This window comes from Salvelinus alpinus, chromosome 2, assembly GCF_045679555.1.
Source record: "Salvelinus alpinus chromosome 2, SLU_Salpinus.1, whole genome shotgun sequence".
Taxonomy (NCBI): Eukaryota; Metazoa; Chordata; class Actinopteri; order Salmoniformes; family Salmonidae; genus Salvelinus; species Salvelinus alpinus.
Genome location: NC_092087.1, coordinates 110,982,155 through 111,008,254, shown reverse-complemented (window position 1 = coordinate 111,008,254; position 26,100 = coordinate 110,982,155). Strand labels below are relative to the sequence as shown.

At 40.9% G+C, this 26,100-nt stretch overlaps 3 protein-coding genes across 3 annotated transcripts in view; 2 read left to right on the top strand and 1 right to left on the bottom strand.

The window, feature by feature from the left end:
• The window catches only part of LOC139548984 (zinc finger protein 180-like), a 347,214-nt gene that overhangs the window by 151,072 nt on the left and 170,042 nt on the right, over window positions 1-26,100 (top strand). The window lies entirely within an intron of this gene.
• LOC139549633 (zinc finger protein 664-like) lies at window positions 84-14,012 on the bottom strand. Its single transcript, XM_071360310.1, has 2 exons — window positions 13,275-14,012; window positions 84-2,829 (listed from the first exon to the last, which is right to left on the bottom strand). The coding sequence occupies exons 1-2, from the start codon at window positions 13,606-13,608 to the stop codon at window positions 2,261-2,263; spliced, it is 903 nt and encodes a 300-aa protein (XP_071216411.1). The 5' UTR covers window positions 13,609-14,012; the 3' UTR covers window positions 84-2,260.
• Window positions 19,339-24,866, top strand: LOC139550296 (probable DNA-directed RNA polymerase I subunit RPA43). The gene is made up of 2 exons (XM_071361105.1): window positions 19,339-19,981; window positions 24,379-24,866. The coding sequence occupies exons 1-2, from the start codon at window positions 19,651-19,653 to the stop codon at window positions 24,384-24,386; spliced, it is 339 nt and encodes a 112-aa protein (XP_071217206.1). The 5' UTR covers window positions 19,339-19,650; the 3' UTR covers window positions 24,387-24,866.

Genomic DNA, 26,100 nt, shown 5'->3' with positions numbered 1-26,100 from the left:
AAAAGTGGGATAGATACTGTTTTTCATACTAAGATGGAGGGTCTGTTGATTGGTCAGTCATTGGGTTCATTTGTTGAAATCAAATCAAGCTTTATTTATACAGCACATTTCAGACATGGATGCAACACAATGGCTTCACAGGAGAAAACAATGAAAATAAACAGAAATATTTAGTACACAAACATAACAGGATAAAAAAAACAGAAGATTAACAACTGAAAGACCAATGAGCATTCTAAGGAAATGCCATTGATTAAAACACTAATTGGATGCAATATCCAACCCAAAATATAAGCTTGTTTTTTAGGAGGGGTTCTCAAAGACACTATGGGGCTGTCGACTGAAAGTTGACTAGTAACAACAACTGGGACCTAAAAGACACCCACCATGAGACCCACTAAATCTGCCCAAGAAGAGGCAAACAACAGAAAAACCCACAACAAACTTAAAGACAGGAAGCAAACCAAAAAGGTGGAGCAACTAAAGGTGTTGACTCTCCACATCTTTTAAGACAACTGGAGCACTGGGCCAGACACTCTTAAATAGAACCTGGACCAGCTCAGGTGAAACACCTTCCCACTAACGAGATGGACAAGCCAGCACAGGTGTAACACATACTGACTAACGAGGTGACACCAATCAGTGCGTCCTACGTGCTAACGAGCTATACGTGAGTAACGAGCTATACGTGCTAAAGTCCAACCTCAAAACATAAATGGAAAAACCAAAGACTAACTAACACTCTAAGAGTTTGCTCACCAACAACAGAAAACAACTTTCATTTCACATTATAATCAACTACAATGCGTCAACGTCACCAATATAAACATGGTGTCTGTCTACTGGCAAACAATTAAAAACAATATTTATTTTTTATTATTCCCACAAAGATTTTTCTTTCTATAGCTTCTAGAACTCTCGTCTTCCTAAAACCCACTAGCTTCTAGAACTCACTAGCTTCTAGAACTCTGGTCCCCTTGGAACGAGCCCAAACAAAACTAATCTCCAATACGGAAAAACGTGCAGTAAAAATAAACTGTGATCCATGGAAACGCACTGGCTAAACGCAAAACACAAAACATTTTGACTGCCCCCCTTGAGACAATCAGCAACCAGGTTGTTCTCACCACGGACATGTATGATTTCAAGAGGAAACTCCTGCAATATCCGTAGTAACTTTCCACCTCACTGTGGAGCTTCTCTCTCTTCTCAGGGTTCACTAGATAGGCATGTTGTTGGATCGGGCCCCAGTCCCCAATGTCATGCTCTAGTACATTTGGTTTGGCACATGTGAGAATTAACCCTGATATTCTAAAAACAGGGCAACAATGTCAATATAAGTGTACCCAAAAAACCGTCAGTTGGTTGCATGAATAATTTTCATTACTAAATGTTACATGAAATGTAAATATGAAATATTTGGTTGCATAGTATTATTTTCAACAGCTTTTCAATTACATTTTGCTAGGTGGGATAGCCTCAATGTCAAAACACAGTTTTAACGTGTCCAAATCAATAACCAATATGCAGAAACAGTTTGGGATAAATTGAAAACCTAACATGTGGTATATACACAAACATCTGCCACAATAATTGTAAAACAAGCTCCTTATAAACTGCACAAGCACCAGAAACGCTGTTGTTTTGACAAGTAGCAATAAATCACTGATATCGATTAGGGGGGAAATCAGGTTGTACGTGCTGTTGAAACTAACAACAAAAGAAAAACATGGAAATGGGAGATATATTTTAGCTCACTGGTTAGAGGACAACCTGCAGAAGACAGTCAGCTACATATTGGAGTGATGCATTTAAATTTAGGGGTCGCTAAACAAAGGAACACAACACTTATTTGTCATAACTCATCGATATTATGTTGAAATCAGTTGATTCTGGGAATAATGTGTACATCACTGGTTAGAGGACAACTCTTTTTGTGTTAGTCACTTTGTGTTAAATCACATAAATAGTACTCTTTCAATTCAGAGCCTGGATTTCCCCCAATGAGCCTAATATCCATATCATGTTGAAACCAATTGATAAGGGGGCAAACGTTTAGGGTTCTACATTGTGACATTCTGACTGAATTACTGCAGAGTATATTAATATACTATATATTAAAACATTCTACATTGAGACATTAAAATACTCCTACTACAATGTTAAAACATTCTACATTGTGACATTATTTCATTGATATCATAAAACAACTCCTTCATATATACATTTTCTGATATTTGATCAGAGAACTTTTATCAGATTATCTCTGGTCACAGCTAAGAGATTTCTCTCCTGTGTGTGTTCTCTGGTGTCGAGTCAGATCTCCAGATTGACTAAAACTCTTCCCACATTGACCACAGCTATAAGGTTTATCTCCTGTGTGTATTCTCTGGTGCACTGTCAGACAGCCAGATCTAGTAAAACTCTTCCCACATTGATCACAGCTATATGGTTTCTCTCCTGTGTGTGTTCTCTGGTGCACAGTCAGCTCTCCAGATTGACTAAAACTCTTCCCACATTGATCACAGCTATAAGGTTTATCTCCTGTGTGTATTCTCTGGTGTAAAGTCAGACAGTCAGATCTAGTAAAACTCTTCCCACATCGACCACAGCTATAAGGTTTCTCTCCTGTGTGGATTCTCTGATGAATTTTAATGCCTGCTGAGGAGGTGAATCTCTTCCCACAGTCAGAGCAGTGAGGTTTCTTCCCTGTGGATCTCTGCTGGTGTTTCTTGAGGTGTTCTGATGTGGAGAGACTCTTCTCTGCCTCTACAGCATCATGAGGTTGTTGAGGCTCCCCAGAGGACCCACGGTAGTCCCGTCTCTCTCCTGTGTGAACAACAAAGTCAGACATATGGTTAAAGGCCCACAACAGCGGAAATCCACTGTAAAAAGTGATGCCAACAGCGTAACCATGAAGTTGTACAACAATTGACGTCTGTAATGAATGTAATGATTATTTGACATTTGTCTTAAAATGAGCAAGAACAGTCATATTTGTCTTGTTTTCACATTAGTAGTAACATCTAAGCTTGTAGACTTGAAATAAGTTATTCATGTTGTTGAAACTCTAAGCAGTGTGCCAGACGACTTTTGGTCTCCAATATAGGCCCCTTTCTGTGTTTAATACAATTGCGGCACGAGGGCGATGCAAATGCAATTTGGTTGTAGAAACTCCTCCCTGCTAATGAGGAAACCGCTAGTCATGGATGTAGTATATCTGCTAACGAGGAAACCACTAGTTATGGATGTAGTATATCTGGTAATGAGGAAACCACTAGTTATGGATGTAGTATATCTGGTAATGAGGAAACCACTAGTTATGGATGTAATATATCTGGTAATGAGGAAACCACTAGTTATGGATGTAGTATATCTGGTAATGAGGAAACCACTAGTTATGGATGTAGTATATCTGCTAATGAGGAAACCACTAGTTATGGATGTAGTATATCTGCTAATGAGGAAACCACTAGTTATGGACGTAGTATATCTGCCAGGAGCAAAAATGGTGAGCAAAGATTTTAGTTTTTCACAATGTACTCTGAATGTGAAAAGGGAAAAACTCAGGGGAGTAAACTCCATGTCCAGGTTGCTTATGAGTGCATTTCACACTACTTTGGATTATAATTGTAAGGCTCGTTTGAATGTCCTGCTTTATATAATGTTTGTGTGATCATCGCAAATCAACCGCTTTGTACTTAAAAAACACTTCAAGCAGTAAAATGCTTTTTGGCTTTTCCATCAGCCTGACAATGAGGGTTTGTACACTGTTTGCCAAATTGGCCCATAACTTCACCTAACAACAACATAGACCTACTGTAGGACCCATAACTTCACCTAAGAACAAATATAGGAAAATAGATGTGTGTGTTGTTCAATAGTATATCCATCAAGGAACAGTTCTCTACACATTATGAGCAAAGTATCTCTGTGTGCAAAAAGACTAACGAGACCCTACAGTAAATCAAGCAGACAATAACATTATAGACATCAATTTGTTAGGGATGTTGGATCCAACGTGGAGCACGGCATAACGGTCTTTACCAGAGTAATGAATGAAGAAGCACTTTGGTTGTTGTTGCATGTCGTGATGTTTGTCATGTAACTGGCATTCAGAAAATGATTTCCTGGATCAGCTGATGATAGTTGAACATGTGACTAACTAAACAGCTACAGTATTAAGAATGATGTGTAATTATTGAAGAACCGTGTTAATGACAGTATTCATTTGGGTGTTGTCAATAAAGTTACGATTATTCTTTTATTTTACCTTTATTATTTATTTATCATTATTTACCATAATGATAGTTTAACCAGGTCGGCCAGTTGAGAACAAGTTCTCATTTACAACTGCCACCTGGCCAAGATAAAGCAAAGCAGTGCGACAAAAACAACACCACCGAGTTACACGTGGGATAAACAAACGTACAGTCAATAACACAATAGAAAAATCTATATACAGTGTGTGCAAATGGAGTACGGAGGTAAGGTAATAAATAGGCCATAGTAGCAAATTAATTACAATTTAACAAATTAACACTGGAGTGGTAGATGTGTAGATGATGATGTGCAAGTAGAAATACTGGTGTGCAAAAGAGCAAAAAAAGTAAATAAAAACATGGGGATGAGGTAGGCAGTTGGATGGGCTATTTACAGATGGGCTGTGTACAGAGTCTAGTTACAGTAGGTTGTATCTCTCTAGGTCATGCCAGTAGGCTACAGTAGGTTGTATCTCTCTAGGTCATGCCAGTAGGTTACAGTAGGTTGTATCTCTCTAGGTCATCCAGTAGGCTACAGTAGGTTGTAACTCTCTAGGTCATGCCAGTAGGTTACAGTAGGTAACAAGTTCTAAGTTCTATGAAAAGCCAACTGAATATTATTCATGATTATTATTTGACCATGCTTGTCACTTATGAACATTTTTGAACATCTTGGCATAGTTCTGTTATAATCTCCACCCGGCACAGCCAGAAGAGGACTGGCCACCCCTCATAGCCTGGTTCCTCTCTAGGTTTTGGCCTTTCTAGGGAGTTTTTCCTAGCCACCGTGCTTCTACACCTGCATTCTAGCTGTTTGGGGTTTTAGGCTGGGTCTCTGTACAGCACTTCGAGATATTAGCTGATGTACGAAGGGCTATATAAAATAAACTTGATTGATTGAGTAGGTTGTAACTCTCTAGGTCATGCCAGTAGGTTCCAGTAGGTTGTATCTCTCTAGGTCATGCCAGTAGGCTACATAGTAGGTTGTATCTCTCTAGGTCATGCCAGTAGGTTACAGTAGATTGTAACTCTCTAGGTCATGCCAGTAGGTTACAGTAGGTTTTTATGTCTCTAGGTCATGCCAGTAGGCTACAGTAGGTTGTATCTCTCTGGGTCATGCCAGTAGGTTACAGTAGGTTGTAACTCTCTAGGTCATGCCAGTAGGATACAGTAGGTTGTATCTCTCTAGGTCATGCCAGTAGGTTACAGTAGGTTGTATCTCTCTAGGTCATGCCAGTAGGTTACAGTAGGTTGTAACTCTCTAGGTCATGCCAGTAGGTTACAGTAGGTTTTTATGTCTCTAGGTCATGCCAGTAGGCTACAGTAGGTTGTATCTCTGGGTCATGCCAGTAGGTTACAGTAGGTTGTAACTCTCTAGGTCATGCCAGTAGGATACAGTAGGTTGTATCTCTCTAGGTCATGCCAGTAGGTTACAGTAGGTTGTATCTCTCTAGGTCATGCCAGTAGGTTACAGTAGGTTGTATCTCTCTAGGTCATGCCAGTAGGCTACAGTAGGTTGTAACTCTCTAGGTCATGCCAGTAGGCTACAGTAGGTTGTAACTCTCTAGGTCATGCCAGTAGGTTACAGTAGGTTGTATCTCTCTAGGTCATGCCAGTAGGATACAGTAGGTTGTATCCAAGTGGAAACAATTATCAACCCAATGTGGAAAGTGTCGAATTTGGTCAACAACAAAATGAAAGGCTTATTTGCTACGTGAGGTTTACATGATCTAACAGAAGTTTCGTAATGCTTAAGTTATTATGTGGACACGTGACATACCGACAACTTTGATAAAAACACTATAGGAGTTGTCTCCAGATCGCTATGCATATTCATGCTAGTAGCTTAGCATCTCTCTCCATTGAATACAGGCGGTTGACGACAACAACCCTCATAGAATATAAACAATAGTTTACAATAGTAAGATGAATCCACCAATCCAAAGAAAGGATAGGCAGGAACTGGTGTGCAAAAGAGCAAAAAAAAATGTAATAAAAACATGGGGATGAGGTAACCATTGGATGAGCTATTTACAGATGGGCTGTGTACAGCTGCAGCGATCGGTAAGCTGCTCAGATAGCTGATGCTTAAAGTTAGTGAGGGAGATATAAGTCTCCAACTTCAACGATTTTTGAAATTCGTTCCAGTCATTGGCAGCAGAGAACTGGAAGGAAATGCGGCCAAAGTAGGTGTTGGCTTTGGGGATGACCAGTGAGATATACCTCCTGCAGCACGTGCTATGGGTGGGTGTTGCTATGGTGACCAGTGAGATATACCTCCTGGAGCGCGTGCTACGGGTGGGTGTTGCTATGGTGACCAGTGAGCTGAGTGAAGGCGGCCTAGCAAAGACTTATAGATGACCTGGAGCCAGGTGGTTTAGCGATGAATATGTAGCGAGGACCAGCCAACGAGAGCATACAGGTCGCAGTGGTGGATGGTATATGGGGCTTTAGTGACAAAACGGATGGCACTGTGATAGACTGCATCCGGTTTGCTGAGTAGAGTGTTTGAGGCTATTTTGAAAATGATATCGCCGAAGTAAAGGATCGGTAGAATAGTCCGTTTTAAGAGGGTATGTTTGGCAGGGTGAGTGAAGGAGGCTTTGTTGCGAAATTGGAAGCCGATTCTAGATTTAATTTTGGATTGGAGATGCTTAATGTGAGTCTGGAAGGAGAGTTTACAGTCTAGCCAGACACCTAGGTATTTATAGTTGTCCACATATTCTAAGTCAGAACCGTCCAGAGTAGTGATGCTGGACGGGTGGGTGCGGGCAGCGATCGGTTGAAGAGCATGCATTTAGTTTTTCTAGCGTTTAAGAGCAGTTGGAGGCCACGGAAGGAGTGTTGTATGGCATTGAAGCTTGTTTGGAGGTTTGTAAACACAGTGTCCAAAAAAGGGCCAGATGTATACAGAATGGTGTCGTCTGCGTAAAGGTGGATCAAGGAATCACCCGCAGCAAGAGCAACATCGTTGGTATATACAGAGAAAAGAGTTGGCCCGAGAATTGAACCCTGTGGTACCCCCATAGAGACTGCCAGAAGTCCATACAACAGGCCCTCCGATTTGACACACTGAACTCTATCTGAGAAGTAGTTGGAGAAACCAAGGCTATTGAGTCTGCCGATAAGAATACGGTGATTGACAGAGTCGAAAGCCTTGGCCAGGTTGATGAAGACGGCTGCACAGTACTGTCTTTTATCAATGGTGGTTATGATATCGTTTAGTACCTTGAGCGTGGCTGAGGTGCACCCGTGACCAGCTCGGAAACCGGATTGCACAGCGGAAAAGGTACGGTGGGATTCAAAATGGTCAGTGACCTGTTTGTTGACTTGGCTTTTGAAGACTTTAGAAAGGCAGGGCAGGATGGATATACAGTGGGGAGAACAAGTATTTGATACACTGCCGATTTTGCAGGTTTTCCTACTTACAAAGCATGTAGAGGTCTGTAATTTTTATCATAGGTACACTTCAACTATGAGAGACGGAATCTAAAACAAAAATCCAGAAAATCACATTGTATGATTTTTAAGTAATTAATTTGCATTTTATTGCATGACATAAGTATTTGATACATCAGAAAAGCAGAACTTAATATTTGGTACAGAAACCTTTGTTTGCAATTACAGAGATCATACGTTTCCTGTAGTTCTTGACTAGGTTTGCACACACTGCAGCAGGGATTTTGGCCCACTCCTCCCTACAGATCTTCTCCAGATCCTTCAGGTTTCGGGGCTGTCGCTGGGCAATACGGAGTTTCAGCTCCCTCCAAAGATTTTCTATTGGGTTCAGGTCTGGAGACTGGCTAGGCCACTCCAGGACCTTGAGATGCTTCTTACGGAGCCACTCCTTAGTTGCCATGGCTGTGTGCTTCGTGTCGTTGTCATGCTGGAAGACCCAGCCACGACCCATCTTCAATGCTCTTACTGAGGGAAGGAGGTTGTTGGCCAAGATCTCGCGATACATGGCCCCATCCATCCTCCCCTCAATACGGTGCAGTCGTCCTGTCCCCTTTGCAGAAAAGCATCCCCAAAGAATGATGTTTCCACCTCCATGCTTCACGGTTGGGATGGTGTTCTTGGGGTTGTACTCATACTTCTTCTTCCTCCAAACACGGCGAGTGGAGTTAGACCAAAAAGCTCTATTTTTGTCTCATCAGACCACATGACCTTCTCCCATTCCTCCTCTGGATCATCCAGATGGTCATTGGCAAACTTCAGACAGGCCTGGACATGCACTGGCTTAAGCAGGGGGACCTTGCGTGCGCTGCAGGATTTTAATCCATGACGGCGTAGTGTGTTACTAATGGTTTTCTTTGAGACTGTGGTCCCAGCTCTCTTCAGGTCATTGACCAGGTCCTGCCGTGTAGTTCTGGGCTGATCCCTCACCTTCCTCATGATCATTGAGGTATGTAACAGTTTGGGTCTAGAGTTTCACCCCCTTTGAAGAGGGGGATGACGGCAGATAAGAGAGGTTGCATCTCTGGAGGCACTAGTTATGCTAGGTGAGGTCACCGCATGTGTGGGAGGTGGGACAAAAGAGTTCTCTGAGGCATGTTGAGTGGGACTAGGGGTTCCGCAGTAAAATAAAACAATGATAACTACCCTAAACAACAGTATACAAGGCATATTGACATTAGAGACATAATGCGAGGCATGAAGCAATCACAGGTGTTGATTGGGAGAGCTAGCTAAGACAACAACGGGTAAGACAACAAATAATCAGCTAAGACAACAACAACACGTAAAATGGCAATGAATGGGCAGAGAGGGTCAGTTAACTACACACAGGGCCTGAGTTCAAGGCTGGGGCCGACAGATAAACAAAATGGAGTACCGTGATTAATGAACAGTCCAGCAGGCATCAGCTATGTAGAAAAGTGATCATAGGGTCCAGTGAACAGCAATATATGAACTAGGGAAGCCTTTAGGTAGTCATTACTATGCTAGCCGGGAGATGCGCCTGGCTCGAGGCTAACTGGTGCTAGCGTCGGGACAAGGGCATTAGCCACTATAGCCACTCCAGTGCGTCCGGTGCAAAGGTCCAGAGCTTACGGCAGGAATCCGGTGATGTAGTGGCTTCTAGTCGTGTTAGTGAAGAGTCTGGGAGACATCAGCTGTGTAGCTGAGTGATCATAGGGTCCACTTTGCAGACCAGGAGATGGGCCTGGCTCAAGGTTAGCTTCGGGGCTAGGCCACTCGGTAGCAGCTAGCTAGCTGCGATTATCCGGTGTAATGGTCCAGAGCTTACGGCAGGAATACGGTGATGTAGTGGAGAAAAACAGTCCGATATGCTCAGGGTTGATATCGCGCTGTGCAGACTGGCAGGTGTTATCCAGGCTAAAAGCGGCTGGTGTCTGAGCTAAAATGGTAAAGGACACTAGCAGTGGCTAACAATGACTAAATAACTAGTAGCTAATTAGCTGGTTATTTTCTGATGGCTAGTTGCTGATGGAGGTTCTAGCTATTAGGTCTAAAAAAAATAGCAGATCCGTATCACATTGGGTGAGGCGGGTTGCCGGAAGGTATATTTAATTTAAACATGGAAAAATATTTAAATATATTGCAATATATACAAAAAATTACACAAAAAAACATTTACAACAGCAAACAGGTCATACTGCTACGCCATCTTGGATTGCAAGATGACTCAGCTAAAAAACATTGGATATAGCAAACTCTGAAATGATTTAGTGTTTCTGTGCCCATGAAAACTGTTTCCCCAGCGTAACATAAGGAGCCACTAAATGATAAGTGGGTCGAGTGCATTTCAGAATACAAAAAAAACTGTCCCACAGCAAGATCCCTTATTTAAGTTGAAGTTCATCATATGACAAGCGTAACGTTATGACCATAACTACTGTTCCCTGAAGGAGGGAAACTAGGTACAACATACTATTAAATTCACGCCTAGCTCGGGTTTATTCCTTAAATTTAATACCGCTCTTCACCGACCCAGGAAGGAGTGGGGCCAAACAGGTGTTGTACCTCGTTTCCCTCCTTCAGGGAACAGTAATTATAGTGTTAGGTTCTAATTTTTCAGAGTAAACAACTCACGGACACTAGAGAAGCTGAACCAGGTTTAATTCTCCCCAAAGGGTCGTTACTCACGGACACTAGAGAAGCTTAACCAAGTTTAACTCTTCCCAAAGGGTCGTTACTCACGGACACTAGAGAAGCTTAACCAGGTTTAATTCTTCCCAAAGGGTCGTTACTCACGGACACTAGAGAAGCTGAACCAGGTTTAACTCTCCCCAAAGGGTCGTTACTCACGGACACTAGAGAAGCTGAACCAGGTTTAATTCTTCCCAAAGGGTCGTTACTCACGGACACTAGAGAAGCTGAACTAGGTTTAATTCTTCCCAAAGGGTCGTTACTCACGGACACTAGAGAAGCTGAACCAGGTTTAACTCTCCCCAAAGGGTCGTTACTCACGGACACTAGAGAAGCTGAACCAGGTTTAATTCTCCCCAAAGGGTCGTTACTCACGGACACTAGAGAAGCTGAACCAGGTTTAATTCTTCCCAAAGGGTCGTTACTCACGGACACTAGAGAAGCTGAACCAGGTTTAATTCTTCCCAAAGGGTCGTTACTCACGGACACTAGAGAAGCTGAACCAGGTTTAATTCTCCCCAAAGGGTCGTTACAGCCGTAGTTCAGACAACAACATGTTCTCACCATCACAAGTATATACACCCCACTTTGGACACTCCTCCTTCTCTCCAATCCTTACATCTTCTGGGTCGACAGGAAGATGGTAACAGGATACTAAACCCGTATTACTCCCTTCAGGGGATCTGACCTGACCTCAACACCTTCCTTCGCCTAATCCACAGATGTCCATCCGCTTCCCCTAAAGCAATCCTGTGATCTCCTCCCGTCCACCCAGCACATTCCACAGCCACTCTGTCTTTCTACAGATCTCACTCCTTTATATACTCTGTGTCTGATCTATCATGTCTTTAATATCTCAATGTAGTTTAGAATCCAACAGTCATAAAGTTACATTCCCTTCGTCGGTCAACTTCGGTACAACATACTGTGGGAAAAGACAATCATTCCCCATGCCGACGCAAACGGATACTAAATTAAACGGCCCCTGGCAGACCACCCAGACCTCATTGTCTTTTGTTTGAAACACTCCTGTCAATGTTGAGTAAGGACGCACACCTAACTACGCATATAGAAGTAGGACTAGTCTACCTGGCCTGTGTGCAAATGTAGGCCTATAAATGTGCCCATTTGAGGATGTCTGATAGTATTTCTCATTGTCTTAACGCACCACCACTAATGAGTTGTGGAGCTTCTCAAATTAATTTTTTTCTTCACCTCAAACAGCAAGTAAACTAAGTCTAATCAAAATCAATTGCGTACGACAATAGTTCCTCAAAGTATTTTTTTGTAAAATATTTCCACTCGGCATGAAAGGAAAAAATGTAATTCTCTGATCCAGTGGAAATGTCATAAAATACCTGATTACTTCTTATCTTTTGCACAAATAGCCGACAGCTGTGTCTGTCCCGAACTCACTGGCGCGGGAAACTCTGAGGGCCCAGAATATTTTATACAATGTCGCAAGCTTGCTATCACAAGTTTCGGGCCAACCCAGTTGATAGTTGATACAATGTTTCAAGTTTGTTGTAGACAGGCCATGAGCAGCCAATGTGATTTCTAGGATATTTATTTTTATCAGGATATTTTCTACCTGCAGGCTGCAATGTTTTTATTTGTTATGTAGGCATTTTTTTTACATAGTTGGCAATGGCAATAAAGGTTACTTTTAGATTTGTATAATTTTCATTTAGATTTAGATAGAATGTAGATTAATCACAGACAATGATTTTCAGATACTATTATAAATTAAATGAAACTGTTCCACAAAAATGTGCATATGAAAATCATAACTGGCACGCAGATCGGTAGAAATGGTCAGATACATTGTCACTCTAAATGGAAACATTTGACGACCGCTGGTGTAGTCAATTACTGAAAACTTCAGGAGCATAACGACAGTATTTACAAAGTCCAGCAACAGCGGAAGGGAAGAGTTTTTCTCGGTTATATTGATGACTGGCTCCCTCGAGTAACTTGTGTAACTGTAATTATTTAATCAAACAGCATGCTTAAAGCATCAGACAACTTAAAGCAACAACTTTGAGAAGGGTTTAAAACAAAGGTTTCAAACCAATTCATGAATGTAATTGCATCTAGGTATGTCTTGCCTTCAAAGTAAGGGCATGAAAAAAATTTGCTGAATATTATACAATGACTTATCAACAGCTCTAATAATTTGACCCCCACAGGAAATCTACACTGGTAATTCTAGAATATACTATATTGCCTAGAAACCAGGTTAAACTATAAATATGACATCATGGATGAATTCTATAATATACTATATAGCCTAGAAACCTGGTTAAACTACCATTATGACATCATGGATGAATTCTAGAATATACTATATAGCCTAGAATTCTGTTTAAAACAATAATTTTGACCTCATGGGTGGCCAGTCTTTGTATTCATAGTGTAGTGAATTCAGGGGATAGCCTGAAGGTTGCTACAACGGCTTTCTCTATGAATTTGAGAGTGGTTACATTTCTCCAACCCCCATCCCTCAGCTGTTTACCAAACCAAGTTTCTGAGCAGCCATTTTGTTGCGGTTTTTAAAAAATCATTCCACCACTGTTTTGGTAATAAGAGAAATGTAACTACTTTCAAATTCATAGAGAGACCATCCATGATATCAACATTATAGTTTTAACCATGTTGAGGCGATACAGTGTTGGTTTACATTGTTTCTAAACATTGGAGTAAAAAAAAGCTTATTTGGTGTCCTGATGGGGTAAACAGTTGAACTAAGCTCATGAGGCATGTGTTATATTCTTCAAGAATCAATGGCTATATATAAATAATTTAAAAGTCCAAAAATGGATGTAGCAATTGCATATTTCCCCTTTAACGCCACACATCAGTTCAACAACTGCTGAGTTTGGTATTTAAGACAGTACTTACTCGTATTAATCAGGACGCTGTTTCTCAAAACCATCTTACGGCTAATTTCATCGTTGGATGCCTTAAGATGCGTTTGGGAAACCGGCCTCAGACATCCAGTTTCCTCCTCGTTTTCCTTTTTCGATGTGACAGTCATCTCCCCTTCCTCCTCTTTCACTCCAAATACTGCATCATCCCCTTTCTCTTCCTCTTCTTTTACTGTAACACCCTCTACTTCTTGTTTTACTGTGACATCCTCCTCTTCCTTCTCCTCTTTCACTAGAAAGATCAGAGCTTCTTTCTCCGTCCTGCAGATATTATCTTTAGCAGGAGAAGAGTAGTTTAGTGACCGCATGGTCGGGGATGTTTGCTAGCTAGGCTAATGCTAACTTAATCAGCCCGCCAGCTGACTAATAACAACAACACCGTAATTATGAAATTAAATCGGATAACTAACTAGACGACAGAAGTGGTTTTAAAACACAGTGGCTAATAAAAAACGAAAGCGTCTAAAGAGCTTTATTGGTTCGTCTATTTTGTCTAGCAAGCTCCCGAGGTGGCTGACGAACTGTTGCTGCTGCTGAAAGAAGCGTTCCGTCCACTAGATTATACGTCACACCAACAGCGTCGCCTTAAATTCCCACACCGCCAACTGCTGACTGGATTGGGAAGTTGAGTAAAATGTATATTTAATTTTCAGACAAAAAGTTAAAGGGTAGGAATCATAGACGTCGCTAGTCCTAAAATATTAATTACCTCCCCCTAAATAAATCAATATCAGTCAATATATATTTTCTGTGATTTCTTATTTTCGTCAACCGTTCCATCGCATCTTAAACTTCTTAGGGGCCGGCACTAGGACCGGGGGAGGCTGCTGCTGCGCTAGTGACTGTTAGACTTTCTTCAGCAAAGATATAGTAGAACTGAACTGAATCAAAGATGGTGGACAGAAATACTAGGCGAGAGGGGTACGCCTACACAGAACTGAACTAGAGCAAAGATGGCGGACAGAAATACTAGGAGATAGGGGTACGCCTACACAGAACTGAATCAAAGATGGCGAACAGAAATACTAGAAGAGAGGGGTACCTCTATGTAGCAGTGTGATGTTGTTCCCCTAGATTACGCACCAAATTGCACACAAGGACCAATTCAAATAGGCCAGGTCAAGAGGGGATGTTAATAATTTGATAATAATAATAATAATTCAGTGTAGTTTTTTTATTTAATTAAAGCTGCATAGCTAATGTTTTTATTTGGTGTACAAACACTTTTTCATACCAATATTGTACATACATGTGATTGTAAAAGTTTTGTATATTTTGGTTTGGCCCATCGCGGGTTATCTGTATTCCCATACCCCTTTATCGTCCTCTTTTGCTTGACCTTCGGCTAGCAAGGTATGTTGTCCTTGGCTCCGAAACTGTTTAATATACAACCGTCATAAGGTTATACAATGTACTGTTTTGCAACCATAAGTTTGTTATAGTGTGGACAGTGTAGGAATTTATGTTAACAAGTTTCACATAGCTCACTGACTGGGGTATCTGTTGTAACTTGTGAGTACTTGGGACAGTGGTTGAGTGAGTGTCCATGTGCTCGCGCAGGTGCCGGAGAGCTGTGACTGCGCCAAGGGTAACATGTGTGTTGTCTCTTCGTGTGCAGGGCAAATAAAAAGATTTCAATGAGCAGACCATCAGTTGTGGCAGCGTCCTAATTAAAAATACACAACGCAGAATGAACCACGCTACACTAGCTCCAACAGTGCAGTAATATCTAACTAAATGCTTGTGTTCCTAGCTCCAACAGTGCAGTAGTATCTAACTAAATGCTTGTGTTCCTAGCTCCAACAGTACAGTAATATCTAACTCAATGCTTGTGTTCCTAGCTCCAACAGTACAGTAATATCTAACTAAATGCTTGTGTTCCTAGCTCCAACAGTAATATCTAACTAAATGCTTGTGTTTCTAGATCCAACTGTGCAGTAATATCTAACTAAAGGCTTGTGTTCCTAGCTCCAACAGTGCAGTAGTATCTAACTAAATGCTTGTGTTTCTAGCTCCAACAGTGCAGTAATATCTAACTAAATGCTTGTGTTTCTAGCTCCAACAGTACAGTAATACCTAACTAAATGCTTGTGTTCCTAGCTCCAACAGCGCAGTAATATCTAACTAAATGCTTGTGTTTCTAGCTCCAACAGTGCAGTAATATCTAACAATTTCACAACAAATACCTAATACACACAAATCTAAGTAATGGAATAAGAATATATCAAATCAAATGTATTTATAAATCCCTTCTTACATCAACTGATATCTCAAAGTGCTGTACAGAAACCCAGACTAAAACCCCGAACAGCAAGCAATGCAGGTGTAGAAGCACGGTGGCTTGGAAAAACTCCCTAGAAAGTCCAAAACCTAGGAAGAAACCAGGCTATGAGGGGTGGCCAGTCCTTTTCTGGCTGTGCCGGGTGGAGATGATAACAGAACATGACCAAGATATTCATAAATGACCAGCATGGTCAAATAATAATAATCACAGTAGTTGTCGAGGGTGCAACAGGTCAGCACCTCAGCAGTAAATGCTCCTGCTGTCTCTAGAGAGTTGAAAACGCAGGTCTGGGACAGGTAGCATGTCCGGTGAACAGGTCAGGTTTCCATAGCCGCAGGCAGAACAGTTGAAACTGGAGCAGCAGCAAGGCCAGGGGACAGCAAGGAGTCATCATGCCAGGTAGTCCTGAGGCATGGTCCTAGGGCTCAGGTACTCCGAGAGAGAGAAAGAAAGAGAGAATTAGAGAGAGCATACTTAAATTCACACAGGACACCGGATAAGACAGTAGAAATAGTCCAGATATAACAAACTGACCCTAGCCCCCCGACACAAACTACTGCAGCATAAATACTAGAGGCTGAGACAGGAGGGTTCAGGAGACACTGTGGCCCCATCCGATGATACCCCCAGACAGGGCCAAACAGGCAGGATATAACCCCACCCACTTTGCCAAAGCACAGTCCCCACACCACTAGAGGGATTTCTTCAACCACCAACTTACCATCCTGAGACAAGGCGCCAACCCAGACAGGAAGACCACGTCAGTGACTCAACCCACTCAAGTGACGCACCCCTCCTAGGGACGGCATGGAAGAGCACCAGTAAGCCAGTGACTCATATATATAAATATATGGACACGCAATATCAGAGCGGCAAAGACAGATACAGTAGAATAGGATAGAATACAGCATTTACATATGAGATAAGTAATACATAGACTAAGATACAGTAGAATAGGATAGAATACAGTATATACATATGAGATGAGTAATACATAGACTAAGATACAGTAGAATATGATAGAATACAGTATATACATATGAGATGAGTAATACATAGACTAAGATACAGTAGAATAGGATAGAATACAGTATATACATACGAGATGAGTAATACATAGACTAAGATACAGTAGAATAGGATAGAATACAGTATATACATACGAGATGAGTAATACATAGACTAAGATACAGTAGAATAGGATAGAATACAGTATATACATACGAGATGAGTAATACATAGACTAAGATACAGTAGAATAGGATAGAATACAGTATATACATACAAGATGAGTAATACATAGACTAAGATACAGTAGAATAGGATAGAATACAGTATATACATATGAGATGAGTAATACATAGACTAAGATACAGTAGTATAGGATAGAATACAGTATATACATATGAGATGAGTAATACATAGACTAAGATACAGTAGAATAGGATAGAATACAGTATATACATATGAGATGAGTAATACATAGACTAAGATACAGTAGAATAGAATACAGTATATACATATGAGATGAGTAATACATAGACTAAGATACAGTAGAATAGGATAGAATACAGTATATACATATGAGATGAGTAATACATAGACTAAGATACAGTAGAATAGGATAGAATACAGTATATACATATGAGATGAGTAATACATAGACTAAGATACAGTAGAATAGGATAGAATACAGTATATACATATGAGATGAGTAATACATAGACTAAGATACAGTAGAATAGGATAGAATACAGTATATACATATGAGATGAGTAATACATAGACTAAGATACAGTAGAATAGGATAGAATACAGTATATACATATGAGATGAGTAATGCCAGATATGTAAACATGCAGGAGATCCACGAAGGAAAGACAGTGATGGTGGTCAGTGACGTTGTTGCAAATGGAGGGTAAAATGGTAAAACGTTTGAATTCATTTTTTCCCGACATGGTCACTTTGCCTACTGTTTATTGTCACGTTGGGATGCAACCTTTGTTGTCATTTAAAAAATTGTTTTAATCATTTGCCATCTCATCGCTGCAGCTCCCCAATGTGGATCTTGTCTCATCGCTGCAACTCCCCAATGGGCTCAGGAGGCGAAGGTCGAGTCATGCGTCCTCTGAAACATGACCCGTCAAACCGCGCTTCTTAACACCCGCCCGCTTAACCCGGAAGCCAGCTGCACCAATGTGTAGGAGGAAACACCGGGCGACGCTTGGCCAATTGTGTGCCGCCCTATGGAACTCCCGATCACGGCAGGTTGTGGTACAGCCCGGGATCGAACCCGGGTTACGCTTCTAGTGACGCCTCTAGCACTGCCATGCAGTACCTTAGACCGCTGCACCACTCGGGTCTATAGTGACACCTCTAACACTGTGATCTAGTACCTTAGACTGCTGCACCACTCTGGTCTATAGTGACACCTCTAACACTGTGATCTAGTACCTTAGACCGCTGCACCACTCAGGTCTATAGTGACACCTCTAACACTGCGATACAGTACCTTAGACTGCTGCACCACTCTGGTCTATAGTGACGCCTCTAACACTGTGATCTAGTACCTTAGACTGCTGCACCACTCGGGTCTATAGTGACACCTCTAACACTGTGATCTAGTACCTTAGACTGCTGCACCACTCGGGTCTATAGTGACACCTCTAACACTGTGATGCAGTACCTTAGACTGCTGCACCACTCGGGTCTATAGTGAAACCTCTAGCACTGTGATCTAGTACCTTAGACTGCTGCACCACTCGGGTCTATAGTGACACCTCTAACACTGTGATCTAGTACCTTAGACTGCTGCACCACTCGGGTCTATAGTGAAACCTCTAGCACTGTGATCTAGTACCTTAGACTGCTGCACCACTCGGGTCTATAGTGACACCTCTAACACTGTGATCTAGTACCTTAGACTGCTGCACCACTCGGGTCTATAGTGACACCTCTAACACTGTGATCTAGTACCTTAGACTGCTAAACCACTCGGGTCTATAGTGACACCTCTAACACTGTGATCTAGTACCTTAGATCGCTGGGCCACTCGGGCATAACCTTTTTTCAACCAATTCTGATGGTTGTTAAAAGTGGGATTTTGACAATATTACCGTTATATCAACACACTCAACACTCCCAACACTCCCAACTATCATTTTATATTGTTTATTTATTTATTTATTATTTTAATTTTAAAATATTGTTACACCATGTAGGAGCAGTATGGACCTAGTCTGTTCATTATATACATCTATATGATGTATTGTTACACCATGTAGGAGCAGTATAGACCTAGTCTGTTCATTATATACATCTACATGTATTGTTACACCATGTAGGAGCAGTATAGACCTAGTCTGTTCATTATATACATCTACATTATGTATTGTTACACCATGTAGGAGCAGTATAGACCTAGTCTGTTCATTATATACATCTACATTATGTATTGTTACACCATGTAGGAGCAGTATAGACCTAGTCTGTTCATTATATACATCTACATGATGTATTGTTACACCATGTAGGAGCAGTATGGACCTACAGTAGCTAGCTGCTAATTTAGATGTAGAATAACTTAATGAAACTGCCTTAAATATGCTGTGGTAAAAAAAAAATATTCGCACTAATCAATCAACACATTCCTGTCTTTGTATGTCTCAATATAATAGTATTATTTAATTATATCCATTTAAAATAATCTTTGTCTGAAAATAAAATACGATCCTCAACTGCGTTTCCCCTCCAGTCAGCAGACGGCGATGTGCGTCTTTCAGGCGACGCTGCCGGCGTGACGTATAATCTAGTGGACGGTTCTTCATAAACAGCTCGTCAACCACCTCGGTAGCTTGCTAGCCAACATAGCCGAAAGATTCAAGCTATTTATACGCTTTCGGTGTATATTAGCTACTGTGTGTTAGACACACTTCTGTCGTATCTACTTGTTAACCTATTTAATATAATATTACGTTATTTTGTATTAGTCAGCTATAGTAGCTGGCTGGTTAAGTTAGCACTAGCCTAGTCGCTAATGATAGCTAGCTAGCTAACATCCCTCAACATGAGCTCCCTAAACTTCTCCCCTCTTGTTAAAGAAGAGGTGATCTGCTGGACGGAGAAAGAAGCTCTGGGGCTGAACATTGTCGTGAAAGAGGAGAAGGAAGAAGAGGATGTCACAGTAAAACAAGAAGTAGAGAAGGAGGCTGTTACAGTGAAAGAAGAAGAGAAAGACGTTTCAGTGAAAGAAGAGGAAGACGCGTTCAGAGTGAAAGAGGAGGAAGATGTTACAGTGAAAGAAGAGGAGGATGCAGTTTTTGGAGTGAAGAAGGAAAGGGAGATTACTGTCACATTGAAAGATGAAGAGGAGGAGATAGGAGATCTGATTAACACCAGTAAGTACCGCCTTAAATGTGTTTTTAACTTTGGATATTCAGAGTTGGCTCGTCAATACCTCTTCAACGGAGGGCCCAGGATGATGACTGATATGTCTAGAATCAGACGACGTAGAGAACAAGCTACCCCTTGTTTTCTCTGTTCCGTTTCCAAAAAGTGACTTAACATTTATATTTGAGAAGGGTCTATCTGCTGACCGTAGACTGGGGGGCACGGCACGTAGTGATTTTAATGTAGTGATGTTTTACTACACACCGTGCCCCCCAATAGTACCATGCGAGAGTTGGGTTGGCTACAACAAAGATTATTGGTATACTGACAAGATGTCTCTCCGCCCTAACAAGGCGAGTCGTTGTCCACAAAGCTTCACTGCGGGTTGACTAGCTCCCGCCTATCCTTTCTTTGGATTGGTGGATTCATCTATTTATTGTAATCTATTGTTTCTATTCTATGAGGGTTGTTGTCGTCAACCGCCTGTATTCAATGGAGAGAGATGCTAAGCTACTAGCATGAAAATGCACCGCCTGTATTCAATGGAGAGAGATGCTAAGCTACTAGCATGAATATGCACCGCCTGTATTCAATGGAGAGAGATGCTAAGCTACTAGCATGAATATGCACCGCCTGTATTCAATGGAGAGAGATGCTAAGCTACTAGCATGAATATGCATAGCGATCTGGAGACAACTCCTATAGTGTTTTTATCAAAGTTGTCGGGATGTCACGTGTCCACATAATAACTTAATCATTACGAAACTTCTGTTGGATCAAGTAAACCTCACGTAGCAAATAAGCCATTCATTTTGTTGTTGACCAAATTTGACACTTTTCATATTGGGTTGATAATTGTTTCCACTTGGATACAACCTACTGTAGCCTACTGGCATGACCTAGAGAGATACAACCTACTGTAGCCTACAGGCATGACCTAGAGAGATACAATCTACTGTAGCCTACTGGCATGACCTAGAGAGTTACAACCTACTGTAGCCTACTGGCATGACCTAGAGAGATACAACCTACTGTAACCTACTGGCATGACCTAGAGAGTTACAACCTACTGTAGCCTACTGGCTTGACCTAGAGAGATACAACCTACTGTAGCCTACTGGCATGACCTAGAGAGATACAACCTACTGTAACCTACTGGCTTGACCTAGAGAGATACAACCTACTGTAGCCTACTGGCTTGACCTAGAGAGATACAACCTACTGTAACCTACTGGCATGACCTAGAGAGTTACATCCTACTGTAGCCTACTGGCATGACCTAGAGAGATACAACCTACTGTAACCTACTGGCATGACCTAGAGAGTTACATCCTACTGTAACCTACTGGCATGACCTAGAGAGATACAACCTACTGTAACCTACTGGCATGACCTAGAGAGATACAACCTACTGTAACCTACTGGCATGACCTAGAGAGATACAACCTACTGTAACCTACTGGCATGACCTAGAGAGTTACAACCTACTGTAGCCTACTGGCTTGACCTAGAGAGATACAACCTACTGTAACCTACTGGCATGACCTAGAGAGTTACATCCTACTGTAGCCTACTGGCATGACCTAGAGAGTTACATCCTACTGTAGCCTACTGGCTTGACCTAGAGAGCTAAAGTTGTTCAATTCCTGGATTTTAAATGAATATTTTCCAGTAATAATGATAATTTGTGTCTTCCTATCCACATGTGGGATCCCTCTCCTTTGTCTTCCGCTCTACACCAATAATAGACAACTACTGTGGGATCCATCTCCTTTGTCGTTCCCTCTACACCAATAACAGACAACTACTATGGGTCTCCCAATCACGGCCTGATGTGATACAGCCTGGATTGGAACCAGGGACTGTAGTGACGCCTCTTGCACTGAGATGCAGTGACTTAGACCGCTGCGTCCGTGTGTGTTTAACTTTTTAACTGTACTAGAATGTTAAAGGGCCGCTAAAAATTTAAATATCGGTTATCGGTATAGTTTTTTGGGGCAAGAAAAATATTGGCCAAAAATGTGATATCGGTGCATCCCATTATTCTAAAATTGATTATTCTTTTTTAAATCGTCATCAATCTACACACAATACCCCATAATGCCATCACAATACCCCATAATGCCATCACAATACCCCATAATGCCATCACAATACCCCATAATGGCAAATCAAAAATAGGTTTAGATTTTTTGCAAATGTATTAAAACTATTCCCCAGGATAACTAGTCTGAGTAATGTTAGATCCCAGGATAACTAGTCTCGGAGTAATGTTAGATCCCAGGATAACTAGTCTTGGAGTAATGTTAGATCCCAGGATAACTCGTCTCGGAGTAATGTTAGATCCCAGGATAACTCGTCTCAGAGTAATGTTAGATCCCAGGATAACTAGTCTCAGAGTAATGTAAGTCTCAGATAGTTTTAACCCATTACAGTCTAAGCCCTGTCTGAGGGTCTAAACAACATGAAGGGCTTCCCCTGTATTGTACTGTTTTAAGAAGGTTATACCAAGGATAATTTTGCTATTTGATTTTGAACTGTAAGACCCATGGAAGTATCAACATAAAATATTTGTCCATACTGCTATTACCCATACTAACACATTGGATAACATTCACAACATGGAACAACAGTAACCATAGTAACGCATTGGATAACATTCACAACATGGAACAACAGTAACCATAGTAAAACATTGGATAACATTCACAACATGGAACAACAGTAACCATAGTAACACATTGGATAACATTCACAACATGGAACAGTAACCATAGTAAAACATTGGATAACATTCACAACATGGAACAACAGTAACCATAGTAACGCATTGGATAACATTCACAACATGGAACAACAGTCCATACTGCTATAACCCATAGTAACACATTGGATAACATTCACAACATGGAACAACAGTAACCATAGTAACACATTGGATAACATTCACAACATGGAACAACAGTAACCATAGTAACACATTGGATAACATTCACAACAGTAACCATAGTAACACATTGGATAACATTCACAACATGGAACAACAGTAACCATAGTAACACATTGGATAACATTCACAACATGGAACAACAGTAACCATAGTAACACATTGGATAACATTCACAACATGGAACAACAGTAACCATAGTAACACATTGGATAACATTCACAACATGGAACAACAGTAACCATAGTAACACATTGGATAACATTCACAACAGTAACCATAGTAACACATTGGATAACATTCACAACATGGAACAACAGTAACCATAGTAACACATTGGATAACATTCACAACATGGAACAACAGTAACCATAGTAACACATTGGATAACATTCACAACAGTAACCATAGTAACACATTGGATAACATTCACAACATGGAACAACAGTAACCATAGTAACACATTGGATAACATTCACAACATGGAACAACAGTAACCATAGTAACACATTGGATAACATTCACAACATGGAACAACAGTAACCATAGTAACACATTGGATAACATTCACAACATGGAACAACAGTAACCATAGTAACACATTGGATAACATTCACAACAGTAACCATAGTAACACATTGGATAACATTCACAACATGGAACAACAGTAACCATAGTAACACATTGGATAACATTCACAACATGGAACAACAGTAACCATAGTAACACATTGGATAACATTCACAACATGGAACAACAGTAACCATAGTAACACATTGGATAACATTCACAACATGGAACAACAGTAACCATAGGAACACATTGGATAACATTCACAACATGGAACAACAGTAACCATAGTAACACATTGGATAACATTCACAACATGGAACAACAGTAACCATAGTAACATTGTTTCCCCCAGAACATCTAAAGGAAGTTTGTTCTGAAGTGTCTGTCTGATATCTAAGAGATGTAAAAAATTATATCTATATTTTTATATGTCTTTAAGTCTTTAACCCCCTTTTTTGTCACTTAAGTCTTTCCACATTTTGTTACGTTACAGCCTTATTCTACAATTGATTAAATAAATAAAAATCCTCATCAGTCTACACACAATACCCCGTAATGACATCACAATAACCCGTAATGACAAAGAGAAAATAGGTTTGGAGATTTTTTTTTACATTTATTAAAAATAAAAAACAGAAATACCTTATTTACATAAGTATTCAGACCCTTTGCTGTGAGAATTGAAATTGACCTCAGGTGCATCCTGTTTCCAATGATCATCGTTGAGATGTTTCTACAACTTGTTTGGAGTCCACCTGTGGTAAATTAAATTGATTGGATATGATTTGGAAAGGCACACACCTGTCTGGCTACCACAGCATTTTGAAGCGATACGCCATCCCATCTGGTTTGCGCTAAGTGGGACTATCATTTGTTTTTCAACAGGACAATGAACCAACACACCTCCAGGCTGTGTAAGGGCTATTTTACCAAGAAGGAGAGTGATGGAGTGCTGCATCAGATAACCTGGCCTTCACAATCACCTGACCTCAACCCAATTGAGATGGTTTGGGATGAGTTGGACCACAGACTGAAGGAAAAGCAGCCAACAAGTGCTCAGCGTATGTGGGAACTCCTTCAAGACTGTTGGAAAAGCATTCCAGGTGAAGCTGGTTAAGAGAATGCCAAGAGTGTGCAAAGCTGTCATCAAGGCAAAGGGTTGCTACTTTGAAAAATCTAAAATATATTTAGAATTGTTTACCACTTTTTTTGGTTACTACATGATTCCATATGTGTTATTTCATAGTTTTCATGTCTTCACTATTATTCTACAATGTAGAAAATGGTAAAACAAATATGTATAACCCTTGAATGACTAGGTGTCCACTCGTTTGACTGGTACTGTATATCTCATGAATGTTTTTACATTCAGTTACATGAAGTCACTTTCTTACCACTTCTTCCATAGTCAAACATGTAAGGAGAGATTTTTTTAAATCAAAGGGGATGCTGTCAAAAATGTATTGAATTCAAATGGATTTACCCAGCCTACAAAGCACTACAGCCACTCTGTGATGACCAGTTCTGCTCTTTTATTGAGGGATCTAGTCTAGATTAAACTTCATAGGAAGACAGTTTTATCATGTGGAGGTTTCATTTAGATCTCTGTTTAACGACATACTCTGTGTGTCTTTGCAAGGAGAGAAACCAGACTCTCACTCTGACAGCGGGAAGAGTCCTTCAGGGGAACCAGACCCAGAGACGCCCAGACCAGCGAGACAACACCACTGCTCCCACTGTGAAAATAGTTTTTGCTGGTTAGGGAACCTAAAACTGCATGAGAGGACACACACAGGAGAAAATCCTTTTCAATGCTCCCAGTGTGGAAAGAGTTTTGCCGTGTTCACTAACCTGAAAAGGCACAAGAGAATACACACAGGAGAAAAGCGTTCCCACTGTTCCCATTGTGAAATGAGTTTTAATCCGGATGGGGACCTAAAAGCTCATAAGAGGAAACACACAGGAAAAAAGCCTTACCAATGTTCCCAGTGTGAAAAGAGTTTTACCATGTTAACTAACCTGAAAAGGCATGAGAGAATACACACATGAGAAAACCATTTTCTGCTCCCAGTGTAAAAATAGATTTTCATAAATGGCGGACCTTAAAGCTCATGAGAGGATACACACAGGAGAAAAGCCTTTCCAATGCTCCCAGTCTGGAAAGGGTTTTACCTGGTCGGGGAGCCTGAAGGAGCATAAGAGGACACACCCGGTAAAAGTCCTACCACTGCTTTCTGTGTGGAAGGACATTCAGAGATCCTGAAATCAAATGAGAGAATAGAAAGGCTGTATTCTGACTTATATTTTTGACTGAGAATTTGTGTTTTTGTTTGTGCCACATGAAATCATATTGTGTATGATTACACCTGTCTATATAATGTCCCACAGTTGACAATGCATGTCAGAGCAAACACCAAGCAATGAGGTTGAATAAATTGTCCTTAGAGCTCCGAGACAGGATTGTGTCGAGGCACAGATCTGGGGAATGGTACCAAAAAATGTCTGCAACATTGAAAGTCCCCAAGAACACAGTGGCCACCATCCTCAAAATGGGCACATTTATAGGCCTACATTTGTGTGCAGGCCAGGTAGACTAGTCCTACTTCT

Bases quoted from the DNA above. Each gene is read 5' to 3' on its own strand.
- LOC139549633 (XM_071360310.1), bottom strand. From the start codon at position 13,608: ATGCGGTCACTAAACTACTCTTCTCCTGCTAAAGATAATATCTGCAGG. The intron at 2,830-13,274 runs GTAAGTACTGTC...TTGTTCACACAG, and splicing joins CAGCGTCCTGATTAATACGA to GAGAGAGACGGGACTACCGT.
- LOC139550296 (XM_071361105.1), top strand. From the start codon at position 19,651: ATGAGCTCCCTAAACTTCTCCCCTCTTGTTAAAGAAGAGGTGATCTGC.